The 17837-nt window shown below is 40.0% G+C and overlaps 1 protein-coding gene across 1 annotated transcript; it reads left to right on the top strand.

Moving 5' to 3' along the window:
• The first annotated feature begins 140 nt into the window (after positions 1–140).
• CRELD2 (cysteine rich with EGF like domains 2) lies at positions 141–14857 on the top strand. The gene is made up of 10 exons (XM_030960924.1): positions 141–387; positions 1392–1474; positions 2680–2790; positions 5018–5109; positions 6125–6301; positions 7506–7604; positions 9225–9302; positions 10049–10144; positions 10985–11125; positions 12670–14857. Exons 1-10 carry the CDS (start codon positions 217–219, stop codon positions 12726–12728), a joined length of 1107 nt encoding a protein of 368 aa, XP_030816784.1. The 5' UTR covers positions 141–216; the 3' UTR covers positions 12729–14857.
• The last annotated feature ends 2980 nt before the right edge of the window (positions 14858–17837 follow it).

The following is a 17837-nucleotide window of genomic DNA, read 5'->3' as shown; positions in this document are numbered from 1 at the left end:
GTCCGGAGCGTGGCGGGCGCTGATTGGACCACGTCCTTTCCCTCCGCCGCCTCGACCAACGAGCGCCCTCGGCCGGTGCGCGCGTGGGGTTGACGCGGAAATCTGAATGGAGCTCGCGGGCCGGCGGGGCCGGGGCGGGGCCAGCGCGGCCGCCGCTGCTGAGGGGGCTCGGCTGGGGCGGCCCCGCTCCGCGTCTAGGGGTCCCGCGGCCTCGCCATGGGGCCCGGCCCGTCTCCGCCACCGGGCCCCGCGCCACGACCATCCCGCGCGGCCTTGGCCGTGCTGCTCTGTGCCGCCCTGTTCCTGTTGCTGCCCGTGAGCGGCGCCGGCGAGCGGCGGCGCTTGGCGTGCTCCACCTGCCGGGGCATCGTGGACAGGTTCAACCAGGTGGGCCGCGGGTGCGGGCGGACGGCTCCGCGGTGGGTCAGGGGTTCGCGGGGGCTCCCGGCGGGGTCGAGCAGCGGCGTAGGTGGTTACACGCCTTGCGGTGCCGAGGGGCAGCGCCAGCCCCACGGCCGGGCAGTGCCGGCCGGCTCCGTGCCCAGAGGCCGCGCTACGGGAGCGCCTTCGCCGGAGCCGCGTTCGGGGCGGCGCCCGGCCCGGTGATGGGGCAGCGGCGGATCCCGATCCGGCAGCGGTCGCAGCGCTGAGGCGGGTGGGTGGCAGAGCTCCTCAGTGTCTGCCGCCAAAGGTGTTTATGTGTCAAAAGGCTGGCTCCGTTGCAGCGTGTCCAGCTCCGTGGGAAGTGCTGGTGGAAAGCTTCCCCAAACATTCACTATCTGTCGCCACTTGCAGCAGCCTTACGCGTGGCACAGTAAATTGTGCGCCGGCAGCGAGGGCTGCTGCGCCTGGTGACCGGTGCTTTGTGCTCTCCACACGCGTATCGGCTGCTGCAGGCTCGCCAGGGCCCTTCAACTGCGGGGTGTTCTGCCAGGTGTCGTCTGGTGGCATCGGCTGTGGCTGGGGACAGCTGTGCTGTTCGCCCTGTTGTACGGTTGTGTGCTTCACTTACAACTTGGTGCAGACCGGGCTGTTATCAAAACTGAATGAAGTAGAGGTTCTGTTCAAATGATACTAAATAATAAATTTCCTGAGAACTTGAGGGAGAAGGGTGTAAAGTTTCACATGCGTAGGGCTTTTTTTGTAAATCAAGACTGTAACATGGCTTTGTTTATGCATTAGGAAAATTTAATAATGTTATGCTGTAACGTACACTTTCTCACTTTTCGTGTTGTCATTAGCTGTTGCTTTCACTCAGGACCTTGATCAGCAGCTTGAGAGCTCTAGTTTATGCATGGTGCTTTTCATAATTTCTATATAAGCATTTGTTACTGCCCTTAATTTTTGCTAGAAACAAACCCTATGTAATTCCTGGTACCTTTTATTTGTAGGGTTTAGCAGATACAGCTAAAAAAAACTTTGGTGGTGGAAACACTGCTTGGGAAGAGAAGACGCTGTCAAAGTATGAGTCCAGGTGAGCTGTCTCAGTGCTTCTCATTCAGCTGAGTTTTGTGTTCACTGTGTGTAACTTCACTATGCCAGTGTTTGTTTGGAACTTCAATATTGAACTTGGCAGCTAATGTTTCTCTTGTTCAAACCTTAAATTCTTAATGATTTAAATTACAATGTTTCATAACATTGTAATTTAAAGATTATAGTAAAGACTCAATGCCTTTTTATTGCCTCTATTCATCTTGTTTCTGAAAACTACGGAAGTTAATTCAGTTACTGTTGTCATCTTATTGCAAAGCTCCCATACCTTCTCAGTGATTCCTCATGGGCAGCTCCTCACAGCATTGACTCTTTCTTCTTCATAGCACAGACAACAAACTCCATCTCTCGTCACAGGACAACCAACAAACTCCATCTCTCCCCTCACCCAGCTAACCCACTCTTTTGTAGCACTCATCTTCTTATTGGACACAGCTGTGGGCTATTAAGGGCAGGCCTGTTACTAATCTTTGGTGATTAGTACAGCTGCAACTCCTCAGCTGTGAGACTGCCTTCTGCACTATCTTTATTTTCTTACATTCTCTCCCTCCACATTTATTAGTTATAGTAGGGTTTTTTTCTATTTACCTATTAAAGTCTTAAAATAATGAATCTAGTAATGGTCAATATTTTATTGCTAATCATAAAAGGTACAGACTACTGAAATACTTGATTTAGAATTGAAGCAGTATCTTCTCCCTAGAGTTGTCACTGTTTCACTGCCAAAGAGAAGGCAGATTACTGTACACATACCAAGTTAACCATGGAGAAAAGTAACCTGATACCTTTCTCCTGCATTTCAAATTCTTTTTTTTTCTTAGTTGGAGCACTGAGATGTTGCTGTGAAATTCACAGGCTCATGTCAAATAAAAATACATTAAATTTATTGTTGAATATTAAAGTACTGCACTCCAATTTTCTGGGAAGCTAAAAATCTATCAAACCTATAATCTAAGAAATATAGTAAATGCAAGCAAGTCACAAGATTCTTGTGGTCATTATTCTGGGTTTGGGTTTCTTTTTTGTATGAAATAATGTTTATTAGTTCTTTACTCTGATGTTTTGAAACTAATTCAGGCCACCCCATACACTGAAGAAATATTCTCACTGAAGTCTGACTGCTCCGTCAGGTCTTGAGTTGTATTGAAAGTTTAAATTAAATTTACAGTTTTCCTTCTCTGCTTGTAGTGAAATTCGTCTTGTGGAGATCACAGAGAATCTGTGTGACAGTAGTAACTTTGAATGTAACAACATGGTAGAAGAACATGAAGAACTGATAGAGAAATGGTGGTTCAAATTGTAAGTATCATTTTCTTGGTGGAGATCTTTGTGCGAATAAATTATCTAAGAGGATGAACTAATAATGTTAAATCTTGTGCCTGAACAATAGCAGTATGGGTAATTATTCATTGTCTTTCAAGAGCTGACATTGGGTACAGCTGGTTTCAGGCTCACTTTTAGTATCATGTGCTGCTGTCCTATGTTCTTTTTGATTTTCAGTTCCAGCAGTGTTGCACCAAAGCATCTACACTTGTTTCTTATACACTGTCTACTTAGTAGTAGACAGTAGTGTGTCAAGGCAAGCTAACATTGGAAAATTTTGAAGTTTAGTCCCTTACGTTTTCCTTTGTCACAAAACTGCAAAGGGCTCTTTGGTTCTTGTGGGTTTTTTGTTTGCTTGCTTTTTTTTCCCTGAAACTACATTTTGTTCTCCTGGAAATCAAAGGAATAGTTGGTGCTAATCAGGGTAGAGGTTGAATCTCTTGCAGATGGTAGAGTAGCAGCTGACTTTTCTACCTGCAATTTAAGCTAGACTGGGATTGTGCTATAGCTAAGCTTTTTGTATACCAGTCTTAAATATAATTAGTGCATGAATGACAGTGTAACATTTAGATTTCTTAATGTTTGGGGTTTTTAGTTCCAGATCACATTTCTTCTAAGTATTTTTCACTAATTTAAACTGTCAGCCCTCCTAATTAGCTAGAATTCAATAGGGTGAACTGCCATTATAATGTTTCATAGCTGGATAAGGCTTTTTGATACTCTGCTTTCCTCTAAATCATTGCTTTATCCTTTTACCTAACTATACAGGATTGTATATATGTTAACACATAGTGAAGGGAATAGAGTAGAATAGCAGAGCAGAAAATAGAGTATTTCAGTTGGAAGGAACCTAAAATGATCACTTGGTCCTAGTGCCTGACTGCTTCAGGGCTGATGAAAAGTTAAAGCATGTTGTTAAGGTCATGATGTAAACACTCCTAAAACACTGATAGGCTTGGGGCCTCCACCGCCTCTCTGGGAAACCTGTCCCAGTGCTTGATAGCCCTCTTGGTAAACAAATGTTTCCTGATGTCCAGTCTAAACCTCTCCTGGTGCAGCTGTGAACCCTTCCCCTGTGTCCTGTCATCAAATACATCAGAGATTGGCACCTCCTTCTCCCCTTTCCCTCCTCAGGAAGCTGCAGAGGGCAATGAGGCCACCCCCTCCACCTCCTTCTAGACAAGCGCAGAGTCCTTAGGTGCTCCTATTAGGACATGCCTTCCACAAAGGTAAACTATGCAACCCAGAGTCTTTAATTTGGCTAAAATTTGCAAAACTGGTCTTAACTAGAAAATTTGGCGTAGTAAACTTCCTAAAATAATCAAACAATTCATAAAATACATTGGGTTTTGGAAAGTGTCTGTATTTAATAGACCTTTTGAGTGCATGCAATTGATTGCTTGCCTTCCTTTCTTTAACCTCCAGTATCCAAATGTCATTCAGTTTCTGTGGTAGTTTCCAAAGACAGTTTCTTTGCCCATGAATACCTTAGGCATTTTTTACAAGTTGTTCCATAAAGGGTGGTCAATCACTGGAACAGGTTCCCCACAGCACCAAGCCTGTCAGAGTTCAGGAATGATCTGGAGGACTCTTCCTCACACAGTTTAGTGTAGGAAGTCTTGTGAGGAGCAGGGAGCTGGACTCAATTAATTGGGGCTGTATGCTGATGCTCAAGTAGCACATAACTAACCTCTTAGTTTTAAACATGTCTTCTAAAATAATACTCGATCAATGCTAAAAAAAGGAGAAATTTTAACCCAATCATCAAGTAGCGAATAATCTCTTTCAGGCTATTTTCTGTATACTTAAGATTAAGATACAGCAAGTATCTATAAGAGAAAGACATAATTAAGACTGTCTAAACTGTATCTAAACCTTCCCTAAAAGTAAGGTGTTTAAAAAAGGGGTGTGTGCATATATGAAGAAGATTTGATTTTATTTGTTGCTCTTATTTCATTTTTTCCTGAATATAATTTATAAAATTTGAGTAGAGCTTGGTAATAGTATTGTATTTTAAAAGGGACATTTTCAAATTGGGGGTCTTCTTCTAGAAATTGATTCCTGAAATCTTCAGAAGAATTAGGTTTCTAATCTGCCATGTGCAACAGGTTTCTCTCCTGTGTTGTGCTGGGTCAGTTGTGTGAGCTGGCTTTTAAAGAATCTTTGTTCTTTTTGTTTGTAAATTAATATCTTTCATATACAGAAAGAAGAAGTATCCAGATTTGTTTAAGTGGTTTTGCATTGAAACAATAGAAGTTTGCTGCCCTGCTGGAACTTACGGACCCGATTGCCTTGGTAATTTTTCTTCTGAAAAATTCAGTAGCAGATACAGCTTTTTTACCTGTTTGTTTCAGTCTTTACTGTCACAGACAAATACATGATGTATGATATTTTGCATGAGACATGGGCTGCTGTGTAGTATGCACCTGCTTGCTGCCTCATAGTTGAGTGGCTACCTTGGGAATATCCAGCCTGAATAAAAGACTTCTGGTCATGTAGTAATGTACTGAGCTGTCAAGGGTACCAAGATGTGCAAGAACAATCAATCTGATGCTAATATCCACACCTGACCCATCCTTAAAGGCTCTCTGTAACATGAAGTCTGTTGTTTAGGTGGCCTTGCAGAATCTGTGTAGACAAGAGTCCTTGACCAGTTTCAAGAGTAAAACAACCCAAATGTTGCTGGGGTTTAAATGAAGAAACTTGCAACTGAGGATCAGTTAAAAAGGCAATGAGAAAAATTGGGTAAAAGTAGGTGGGAGATGAAAGTAAGGTCTTTGCAAAAGTGATGAGGGATATCTTGGCCTCTGAAGCTGGTAAAATTTATAAATTTCTAAAATTTGCACCTTATTAAGAATCGATTTTGGCCACTTAATATATTGGTTAAAATTAAGTCTCCATTCCCTGTATTGATCTAAATGATAGCTGGTAGATTTTTACAAATGTAATATGAGCCTTCTCAGAGGTACAGAAAAAATAAAGATACCAATTTTATCCAGGAAGCTAGGAAAATGAATAAAATTTTGAGCCATGGTCTTTATCCAAAATTAAATTGATAACTGAACTTTGCTGGAGATTGCTTTGAGTTTCCCTTATACTTGAATATATTATTAAGCTTTGCCTTATTGCGAAACTTTTAGTTACTCTCAAGGGTGAAAAAGGAAATTATATCCTACTTTAGTGTGACAATTTAAAATTAATTCTTATTTTATTTTCTGTGAAGAGGGAAAGACTTTGGGTGCTTGTGTCTGAGAGTAGAAAGTTATTTCCTTAAACATCTGATTTAAAAATACTTTTGATCCTTTTTTAGCTTGTCGTGGTGGATCAGAAAGACCTTGCCATGGAAATGGCCACTGTGATGGTGATGGTACCCGAGGTGGAGATGGCTCATGTAGCTGTAAGAAGGAGTACACAGGACAATTTTGTTTGGACTGTTCTAGTGGTTACTTCAGTTCCTTGAGAAACGAGACACATTCTGTTTGTACAGGTAACAAAGTCTTAACACTTGCTTATATCTTTGTGTTTCTTCTTCAAATTTTGCAAGCAAAACTAGAAATATTTGAACCTAACAAATGTAGAAACAAAACACAGATTGGCCTGCTTTAAGCATAAAAGACGTCACTCACTTCAGTGGAATTCTAAGATTTTGCTAAGTCATCTTTCCACATTGACTTTAATTTTTAAATTGGTTTTTTTTCTGCTTTAAGAAGAATTCGTAAATGTCTCTGCTTCTCTACTTCCAAAGTACTGCTGAAATCTTGAGCTGAAGTTACTACATAGTGGAGTGCTTTAAAAGCTAGATTTTCCTCATGTCTCAGACAAGCTGAAATTGAATAAATGGAAACAGTAGATCTGTACTGCAAACTACTTAGATTCCAGTTAAATATGCCTAAATTTAATTTTGAAACAAAATCAGGTCATAGGAATAAAATTTTGCATTGGTCAGATTTTCAGTTCTTCTTAGACCCTTGATGAGATTCTGCAACAGCTACATCCTGACCCTGGGATCTAATAAGATTGTTTTTAAATAGTCTATATTGTTGTTTTGGTTTTTTAAAAAATCTGGTTGTGTAGTAATTCTTCTCTATGATTTGTTTTAGATGACAATATATAACATACAAATGTTACATAGGATGTGTTATATATGCATCTTATATATATGTATACAATATGCATATACAGCTGGATTTCTAGTATAGTTCCTTCTGAATTCTTCAGAATTAAATCACTTCACACATTGCTCTCATAGCTAGTTGCAAATGTAAGTTGTGTGAGGATTCATTAGATAGAGAAGTTCAGAGTTTGATGTTTAAACTCATGTCCCAGCCTTGAGGGGCTGAGCTAAGTTTGCATTCCTGATCTCCTCTTTCCAAATATTTTAGAAATTGGACCTGCCACTTCTAGTCACTAGAATCTCATGGCAGTGTTTTCAGTGGTGCAAATAACTGTAATTGCTAGGTTTGGTTTCTGGTGGTATTTTGGGATTTTTCAGTTGTTTTGGTCAGATAACTGCATGTTTCTAAATTAAATCTTGATCTTATGGAGGTGCTGTCTTGTGAATGGGAATTTCAAGCTACGAAAAAATGATGGCTTCCACTGAATCCTAAATAAAGTTTTCTCTGAGAGTTTGTGTGCCTGAACTTGTCTTGGGATCTCTCAACAAAACTCACATTGAAGTTTTCTCCTCTCAGCTTGCCATGCCGCCTGTAAGACTTGTACTGGTTCAAGTAACAAGGACTGCCAAGATTGTAAAGAAGGCTGGATTAAAAATGAAGATGGAGCTTGTGTGGGTGAGTAATGCTTGGCAGACTTCAAACAGGTTTTGCAGTAACACTGGCTAGTAAGATTAGATGGCATCACTTCCAAGTTTTATTGTATTTTATGGAAATGATCTGTCAGTTTAGATTTCTACAGTTTTGTTAGTCTCTCTCTTCCTCACTTATTTCATGTTGCAGGAAAGCAGTATTTTCTCACCACTGATTGCCTGGTGATGATAGTTACCTTTATCATACTGTTCTGTATGTCTTTTTAGTTTAATGGGACTCATAGAGAAGCAAGTGGGGTGTTTCTTTTTAGACATGAGCTTTCTTGGTGTTTATTTGTATGCTAAACAATATCCTGCTTTTGACTTAAACTATTTTGTCAATTAGTAGAAGATTCATATAAACTTAACTACGTATTTTTTACTAATTGCACATTTTACCTTCACATAATTTTGTCATAAATGCTCAACTCTAATAGAGTTCAAACACTTCACTAAAAGTCACACATGCTGACTTTTCCTGTTGTTGGACAGACATACTGGGAGATGTCAAGATCAGTGCTTTCATTAATTTCTTACCTGTTTCTGTCTTAGCATTTAAGTTGGGTTACGAGATAAGTGTGAAATACTTCAGGAAAAATTCGAACACTAAAAATACTCCCAATGCAGGAATGCACTGGGGAGAGTAACACATTCTGTTTAAGTGGTTGAATTTGACCCTTTAAAGACCTCTAACATAGTGCCCGGAAACAGTGTCTTAGAAATTATGTGAACACTGCTTCCTTTTCAAAATGCCAGTGGGAGCTGGTTTTAAATTACAGCTCTTGCAATACCTGCTTAGGCAACTACCGAGCACTCCCAGGGCATTTTTAAGATGCTTTGGTACTGTCTTCTGTACAGCTGAGTTTTTAACAGGTAATTATTACTACTACTAATGAACTATAAATCAATTGAGTAATCAGTAGGAATGATGAATGCAGCAACAGGAGGAGAGTGACAGCAATGACAGGAAGAGAGGGACTGAAATAGCCTTTCTTTGTTTGAATATTTTAATGAAATACTGTTGCATCCTTTCCTCAAAGTCATAAGGACCTGCATGTTTTAACTGTGCCGTAGAATTGGTTTTCAGCTTGACTGATCCTAATCATAACTTGGTTTGTTCCAGTTTGCTTTCTGTAGAATACTAAGAGGTGCATGTATGTGCAGTAGTATACGTTTTTTAGTAATATAAAAAGCTCTGTAACTTGGTAATGTAGGAGTACAGGAGAAAATAGTGTTCCAGAACAATAGTGTGTATGCATGTTTGTTATGATATCTGCATAAATGCATGACTTGAAAATGGCAGGGATTGGCAGGTATCCTGGAAGTTTATCTAATTTGACCTCTTGAATTTCTGATACATCTCTTATTGTCATCACAAAGTATATGAAGATCAGTTTTGATTTTCTAATACAGGTTTAAGCTGAACAAAACTGCATCTGTTACCATGCTAATTCTGTGTATACCATGTTGCATACCTGACCCCAAACACATTGCAACAACTATTCTCAATGCAGTCAGTTTATAGCATTCAAGAATTAATCTGTCTATTAAATCTGTCTATTAAATAATTACTATTTTAGGTAACTTGTCACTTTTTGTCTTTCAGATTTAGATGAATGTGCTGCTTCTCCTTGCAAAGATCACCAGTATTGTTTGAACACAGATGGATCTTTCTCATGCAAAGGTTTCTTTTCAATATTCTGTTGTATTGTACTGTCTAGAATCCTAAACTAATGCTAGAGGTAATGCTTGGAAAATGCCTGACAGGTATTTGGTACAGTGTGGTCTGATCCTCACTGGGCACATTGTATGAGCAAAACAAGAAGTCTCTGGTTATTTCTACTTGGCTTTTGTGAGACCCTCCAGCTGTGGGGCCTCCAACATGCGGCAGGCATGGACTTGCCTGAGTGGGTGCAGAGGACAGCGGTGAAAATCTTGATCAAGAGGGTCACCTCCTCTATGAGGGCAGGCTGAGAGAGCTGGCATTGTCCATTCTGAACAAGAGAAGGCTCTGAAGCCTTTCAGTACCTAAAGAGACCTACCACAAAGGTGGAGAGGGACTTTCTACAAGGGCATGTAGTGGACAAGGGGGAATGGATTCAAGCTGAAATAGATTAGGTTATATATTAGGAAGAAAATCTTTACTGTGAGGGTGTTGAGGCACTGGACCTGAGAAGTTATGAATGCCCTGTCCCTGGATGTGTTCAAAGACCAGTTGGATGGAACTCTGAGCTACCTGGTCTAGTGAAAGGCGTCCAACCTGTGGCAGGGGGGTTTGGAACTAGATGATCTTTAAAGTCAACTTCCAGCCCAAGCCATTCTATGATTCCTTGTGTGGGTAAGATCTTACCACCCTAAGATCTGATTTTAGGGTGGTATTTTAAACCCCAGATACAGAATTTTTTTATGCATTAAATATTTTGTCTTTAGCATGTGATGCCAGCTGTGTAGGTTGCACAGGAGAAGGTTCTCAACAATGTAAGACCTGCGCATCTGGATACGTGAAGGAAGATGAGAAGTGTACAGGTTGGTGGATTTAGCAGTACCTGGTAGAATGCTGGTTAGCTCACTCTTGGTTAGCCATGCTGAGGAGTTCATAGGTGCATTCACATTTGTGTGCTTCACCTTTCATGCTTGTCAGAGTGAACCCAGTCATTCTCATATTAGCTGCAAAGACATTCTCAGTAAATTACTTTATATTACTGAGCTGATATGCTTGACAAGACTTAAAGTGAATCATTGGTACAAAGGAACAAGGTATTTTATAGTAGCTTCAGGAAACAGCTACATGAGTCTTTTGTCAGTTACTTACCACTTCATCAGATCTGTGTTTCTTTTCATTTTGTAGCAGAAAGGCAGGCATTGTGATAATCCATCAATATCCAAGTTCAAATTATATTCATTCTTAGTGAATTATAATGTGAAATTAGACTTCCTCTGTGGAAAAGAACAAGACATATGCATAATCTGAAGTAGCTATTAGCTGTGATGATGTAGTATTTGCAAGCTCTGTTCCCTTTAGCTATACTTTGATGGCATTAATAGAAAATGACTGTGGGGGAAATGTTCAGTAGGTTAAGATGAATTGCCTAATTGTGACAAACATAACTACTTAATACATTTCTCTGTACAGGGACTTGCAAAACATTAGAAAACAGCAGTACTGGGTGTTGTCTGAACAACTTTGAAACAGTCCAAATCATGAAGAATTAGATTATTTTAACAGATGTTACATTTGTTGCAGCAGCATTCTGTTCCTCAGTGTTTTTCATATTTGAATAGAGTTTTGTTTATATGACTGAGCACAAATAAGGCTTATAACAAAATAACAGCAGTGTACTCTTTCTTTCCCTGTGCTGTCTCTAGATATAGATGAATGTAACCTTCCTGAAAAGGTCTGTGCAGAAGAGAATCATGACTGTGTTAATACGTCAGGTAGTTACAAGTGTGTGTGTTCAGAAGGGTTTGAAGATAAGGATGGAACATGTGTTCAAACTGTAAAACCAGGTAAGTAGCTTTTCAGAGACAATTTAAAAAAAATATGCTGTATCAACAACTTGGAGTTTTATGTAAGTCTAAGGGTCTAGTTACTTGTAAATACCTCTATATTATTTCTCATCTTCACACAGCTGTGGTCTATATCAATAGTTTATAGTTTAGGTCACACTCTGATGTGTGGTTTTTTTGCCTAAAGATAGTTTATGTTTTTAAACAGTCTGTTCTTGTGTTGCTACATTTTTGCTTAAGTCAAGGTTGTGTTTTTAAGTCACTTGAGGGTTTGGCTTTGTTACATAAAATGAGCTAGCAAATTTCTGGTGTCATAAAAATGAGCATGTCTGCCCCACTTCTTTCCTTTATCATTAATTATAGTGACTTAAGGGTTTATCTGATTGCATGCAATTTTCAGTTCATTGAAATATCTGAAAATTACAAATTGAAAAGAGTTACAAATTCTTTTTGCTGGATAAAAATGCTGAATTTCTGTATTTTGTGATCATGTAAGTGCCAGAGCTGATGTTAAGATGATAATGGGGAAGACATCCATCTATCAGTCATAGGGAACAGTTCAGCTTCACTTAAATTATAACTTCAGTCAAAAAACTCAACTATCATTTTTTCTAGGATGTGTTGACCCATATGGACAGAACTACATTCATTAAATGTTCTGTTACTCCATCTAGGCCTCTTTTACAATTCCAAAGAGAAAGATGGGATTATTTTGCAATAACAGCGGTAGGAGAATAGATGAGAGACACCTAATTCCATACCTTTTCTTTCTACTTCATAGCTTGTTTGGATGGTTTTTTTATCCCCCCATTTCTATCCCCAAGGCTGATTTTTCCTCTTGTACTAAGAAGTTGTAATGATGGATGCTGTATTGCTGCTCAAGGCCACTCAGTTCATTCCTTTTACTCTCAGTGCTCACCATTATTAGTCCTTTAGAATCTTCTCTAATACAGCTATGCAGGGTACCAGTTACAACCTTTGTTAATGTGGTCTGACATTTTGAGACTAAAAGTAAAATAAAAGGTAGACAAACTGACTTAGGTTTTTTTGTTTAGATAATGCTTTTCCCAATATAGTAAAATTGCTCTGCTTTTTTAAAAGTTGTTTTAACATCTGAACTGAGCAGTTTGTACTATAAAAACAATCATGAATAAGACTTGCCCTACTTTTTCAAATACCAAAACTGCTACTGACAGGTTGTGTGGAAAGGAGGAAATTCACTGTGAATAGCTGAAAACAAAAGCCTAGAATAGAAGTGCCTGTACTGCTTTTTTTTTTCCTTCCACTAATAGTATAATACTAATTCATTTGAAAAATTTTGTTTTCATATAGTAAAAAAATAAATACAGGCTTTGGTTAGGAGAATGGTGCAAGTAGGTATTATGTATGGCTTAATTGCTTCTCTGGTCTTGATAAATATGTTAATTTGGGTTTCTCTTTAAAAAAATCCTAATTTCAAAAATCACAGTTATATGTCTCTAATTAATTATCTATGTATAATTGATAATAGATTTGTATTCTAACTGTGCTATTTGACTTCACAGGAGAGGAAGTAGAGAGTGAAACAACTGAGCCTTCACATACTGAACATGTTGACTTATGATCTGCGTTCAGAACCAAAAGACATTCCTATCTAAAGTTTTAAATTATTGGACTAAGCCTCTGCTAGCTGACATACTGTGGAAGTGGTGTGAAATATGCAGGTTGCCATTAAGACTTTTTTTTTAAATTGTGACAACCTGCTCTTTAAGCTGCATTTCTTTATTCTTAAATCCCACTTTTTATATAATTCTTCAAAAACAACACTCTAGAGGGGTTAGTATAAAATTTGACTGAACATAACACTGTACCCAGCAACTGTAAACAACTTGCAGGCTTCTCATTCTAGTGCCTACTGAAAAGTGTTATCTTCTGGAAGAATGTAGTTGCACTTCATAATTTAAGGAAAATTTAGACTGAAGTTTGTTGTTTCTAATCATGAGAAATATTTCTGTAATTGAAATACAGCTTTTGGAAATTGTCAAAGGGAATCTCTTTGGGGGGGAGGGAAGCAGCGTTCCCTTAAACAAAATAGAATGCCTAATATTGCATTCAATAAAAATGTATTTTGTTGGAATGTGCCTTAAAATTTTTAAGATGTTAGTACCTTGATGTGTTGTCATGCCTATTTTTCTTTTAAGTCAGTGAAAACCACAAAACCACAAAAGCAACCCAAACAACCCCCAAAAAAACCAAAACCCCAGAACCTTGTAAACCATATTTCAGTTCAGCACCGAATTCAAACACTCAGTTGTGTTGGAATATACCTGAAATAAAAACCCCAACCCAACAACATCCTCTCACACACACTTTCCTCTAAAGGAAGAATTATGTCAACTTAACTTTTCAAAGGCAGGTAAACAGGTCTTTCTGCCAGATACTTGCATCATCTATGTAAACTAGTTTAGAAGGTGATGAAAATTAGGTTTGGCTAACACATGCCTGCACTGGCTCATAGTTATTATATGAGTGCTGTCTGGGATTGATGAATACAGGACTTTGACTACAACCTACTGCTGTGTGGAATAGCTTCCTGTCTACTGCAGAGCAAGCATACTACAGTCAATTTTTCATCTTGTCTCTTGTGCCATTTCAGAGGGAAAGCTTATAAGCATAGCATAGATACAACTTCCTATGCGTTGTCTCTAAGCCTAAAGGCAAGTATTAGAGCTAAAATGGATATATCCTGTAGGACTATTTTTATTTACAGCAGTAAATAAAATAAGGACCATCCACGTACAGTCTCTGGATGGAAGTGAGTAAAGTTGAGGATACATTGTGATGGTGGATACAAGGAGTTGTACAATACAGCTAAGAAGAGCACTGTTTAGGCTTGACTATGAAGAAGTTACAAACTCTGAGGTAAGGGGACATAAAAAGGCTACGAATAGGATTGACCTATTCTGTTGAGCAGTAAAGATCAGACATCTTCTATATACTTCTGAAGACTTTTGTTCAAGCTAAGTCTCAGTTCAGTTAGTGAACAGTGCATGAAGGATTTGTATGTGTGATAGATACCTAGGTGAATATTGTACAAAATTCTTAGGTTAAAAGCTGTCTAAGCTGATCTTGTGCATGGTAGTTTAAATACCTAGTGGTGTTAAGGTATCTGTAACAGTCTTCTTTAACTGTTATGTTTAGATGTTCCTTAACTTCCCAGTCAGTGCTTTCTCAGCTGTAATTGTCTAAGATGGGCCTATTTGCCACAAAAGCTTGCAAGTTGAAGGGTAGACATTGTATTTAATGAGTACTAAATCAAAGGGAGGAAAAAGTAGGCAGTTTGGGAAGCACATGGAATGCAACTCAAGGATCTTTAGGGTTTTTAGTGCAGGTGTAGCCAGTTACAGTAGTATTAGCCCCTAAGGTTCCTGCAGTAGTGTAGCTTGTCTATGTTACTACTCACTCACTCACTCACATTTAACCCCTTGGTGTTGCAGGTTGTGGTATGAATGGTCGTTAATCATAACAGGAAATGTTGGTTTAGAAACTACCATCAGTTCACACTCAAGGGAATTGTCTGTCCAATACAAACTCTTCTATTAGTGTTCCAAGCCTGAAATAGTGCTTCCCTATGAAAAAGAACTTGCTACTCTTAAGTACCTTTCAACTTACTTGGGGCTCTGGCGGATACCTGATGAGGTTCTTAACTACATTGTGGAAGCATTGGCTTCCCACCAGCCAAGGCTTTGGACAGAAAGCCTTAGCTAAATTGTCTTAGTTAAGCCCAACTCTGAGATGAAGTGATAAAACCAAAAAAAAATCAAGATTTGTTTTTTTCTGTGGTTATAAAGGGGAGAAATTCTTCCTTGCCTGACCTGCAAAAGTAATGAGTAGTCTGATACAACCAGACTGTTTTTCAGTTCTGGAGAAAAATGCTTTCAGCTTTCCATTACCAGAGTAGAACCATCAATCAGAGTGTTGTTCCCTACAAAACATACAGATGTAGTACCTGGGTATTAGGAGTCACTAATATTCTATTTTCCTCCGTTCTCCCATTCTCCTGCCACCAAATATAGGCACATATTGCTCTGCATTAAATTATTGTGGGGTCTAGAAAGGTGAATTCAACTATTTTGAGCTTTCACTGAAGGAATATAGGCCAAGGTATGTATGTGATAAATATTTAGTAGTATGCTGCTGTCTTCTGCCCTTTTGATGCTAGTTTTGAAAGAGTTAGTTCCCTTGTTTTGTTCTGTATTCTCCTTTACTTCTTCAGACTGTAATTACTGCTCCATTTTGGAAGTTGAAACAAAAAATTTTTTTGACTGAACTTAATGTTTTTTCCCCTCTCTGCCTTGAATACAGTGGGAATTGGATTCTGAGTTGTCTTGGGTTTTGCCCTTTATAATCAGAATGGAGGGGATGGAGGAGTAAGATTTGAACTGGTTACCAGAAACTGACCATGAAGGTAAAGTGCATTTTGTTAAGCCAGTACAGACTACCAATGCTTTCTACTGTATTTGTTAATATTTTGGTGCTAAAAGAAAGCTGTTTCCATTAAATTTTTCATTGCATTGTAAGGACATCTGGTTATATGGTACAAGACTTTGGACTTAGGGTTGTCTGGAAGTAGAGGTCTCATGTCCGACTATACAAGTATGTTGGTAAATACTTCAGAAGTGATCTGAGATAATCCAACAAACAAGATTTGTGCCTCTGTGAAGTGTTGGTTAGGTACTTCTGTCATAAGTACCAAGGTGAACTTCTAGACCCACACCTATTTTGTAAACTTCTTCATATTGTGATATCAAACTGGAAGCAGCATCCGTTTTCCTAGATTGTTTTGCTAGTACTTGGGAGTTTCTTGACCTAAAACTGAGTGGGTTTTTTGCCATGAGAAATAGTACTGAATAGTGTATCTAGGCACTTGAAAGGACAGGATTCTCTTGAACTCCAGAAGGTCCAGAAACACTTGCCAGGAGCAAGCCAACTTAGAGATCTTCATGTTTCAATTAAGGCTCTAAATAAGACCAGGAAAGCAGTGTCAGGTATGCAGCATCCATACAACAATCCTGCAGTGCAGTCAAGGTATGTGCTGAAATGTTTTCAGCTGAACATTGGTACATAATACTGAATATTTTCTTTGATGTGAATTCCCAACATGTCTGTAATAGACACTGAGTTCTCTTCAAAGTATAATACTATCCATTCCTAAATAGGGCAAATTCTCTTTTGCAGAACACCTTGGCGACTTAGGTAATTCAGGAAGTCAGCAATCACCTTAAAGGGTTGTCATGGTTTGACACTGGCACAATGCCAGTGCCCCATGAAAATATACTTCCCTGGTGTTTGCTGTGAGATGTGACCAGGAAATAAGCAAAGCAGGCCTCTACCTTAGAAAAAAAAAGTTTATTAACTAAACTACAAAAGGAAAAAAAACCACGCACACACACACCTGGAAAATGAAAACTCCACAAAAAGCATTTCCTCCTCCCCCCACCACATTTCCAATACATCTTCCAAATTTCAAATCTCCATCCATCACCCTGTAAATACTCAATTCCAGTCCATCAAGAGGAGAGGAGTCCTTCTTGGGGCCATGGTGACCTCTTCCTTGCATGCCCAGCGCTCTCACCATTGGACAAGGAACAGAGCTACTTCAAGGGTTATCCTTTTAAGGGTGCTTTGACCAGTTCCAAAAAAAAGCAGTTTTCTCTCATCTCGGGACCTCTTGTCCCCCCCATACTTGTCTACCCCCTGGGGCCGGGGGGTCTCCAAAACTGAACCCTCTCAGTTCTGAGCCATCGCCTCCCCCCTGCATGCAGCCTCTGTGTCGCGAGGAAGCATGGTTCTGTCCATGGCTGTACCAAAAAGAGTCCAGCAACCAGCTACTCCATCATCTCTTTCCGGCCTCTTCTTTACTCTCCCAGCCTCACTCACTGCTCTGACTGTCATTCATTTGCTCATTTCTTCTTTATCATCCACTCCATCTCCCCTCCGGGAAAGGTCCAAATGCTCTGTGAGGTCTTCATTGTCCAGAAAGGGGTTAACAAACTTCTGCACGCGGCCAGGCTCCTTCCCTGCTGCTCTCCCCCCTTCCCCCTCCTTCTTCACAGGCCGATATCACTTCAAGGCCACAGGCCCGTACCAGCTTTCTCCTCTCGTCTTCTGGCTGGGGGGGGGCTGCCCAAATCTTCTCGGGGCCTCTCTCCCTCTGTCTCTCCTGGGGGGGGCTGCCCAACGCCTCCTGGTGCCCCCACCACCCTTCCATCCTGAGGGGTCAGGCCTACCTCTGCCGGGCTGCAGGTTTCCCCTCCCCCGCCCAGCTCGAAGCCGGGCAGGGGAGGCCTTGGCTCTTTGCTGGCCGGAAATCAAAGAGGGAGCCCAAGGGAGTGCTCTGCTTCTAACCCCTGTGTTCTCAGAGGCGCATCCACCCTCAGTGGCCAAGCCTGGTGTCAATTTAGAATCTGAACACCTATTGGCCTCTGGCCACTCCATTCCCAGAAAACCTGCTTCCTGTAAACCCACGACAAGGGTTCAAATCATAATCTTTCTCAGGAAAGGTGCCAAAGTCCGTAAGTTATATACAAGACCAGGACACAGGTGACTGTAAAATATATGGTATATACTGTATGAACACAGGACCTTTTATGGCTGATGAGAACTGATCATACATCGACCTAACGTGTATGGGAGAGGTACTGCTCAGTCAGGCAGTTGTCAGTTGAAGAAT

Source organism: Camarhynchus parvulus, chromosome 1A (genome assembly GCF_901933205.1).
Source record: "Camarhynchus parvulus chromosome 1A, STF_HiC, whole genome shotgun sequence".
NCBI classification, from domain to species: Eukaryota; Metazoa; Chordata; class Aves; order Passeriformes; family Thraupidae; genus Camarhynchus; species Camarhynchus parvulus.
Note: the sequence above shows the minus strand (reverse complement) of the source record. Positions and strands in the feature narration are given on the sequence as shown.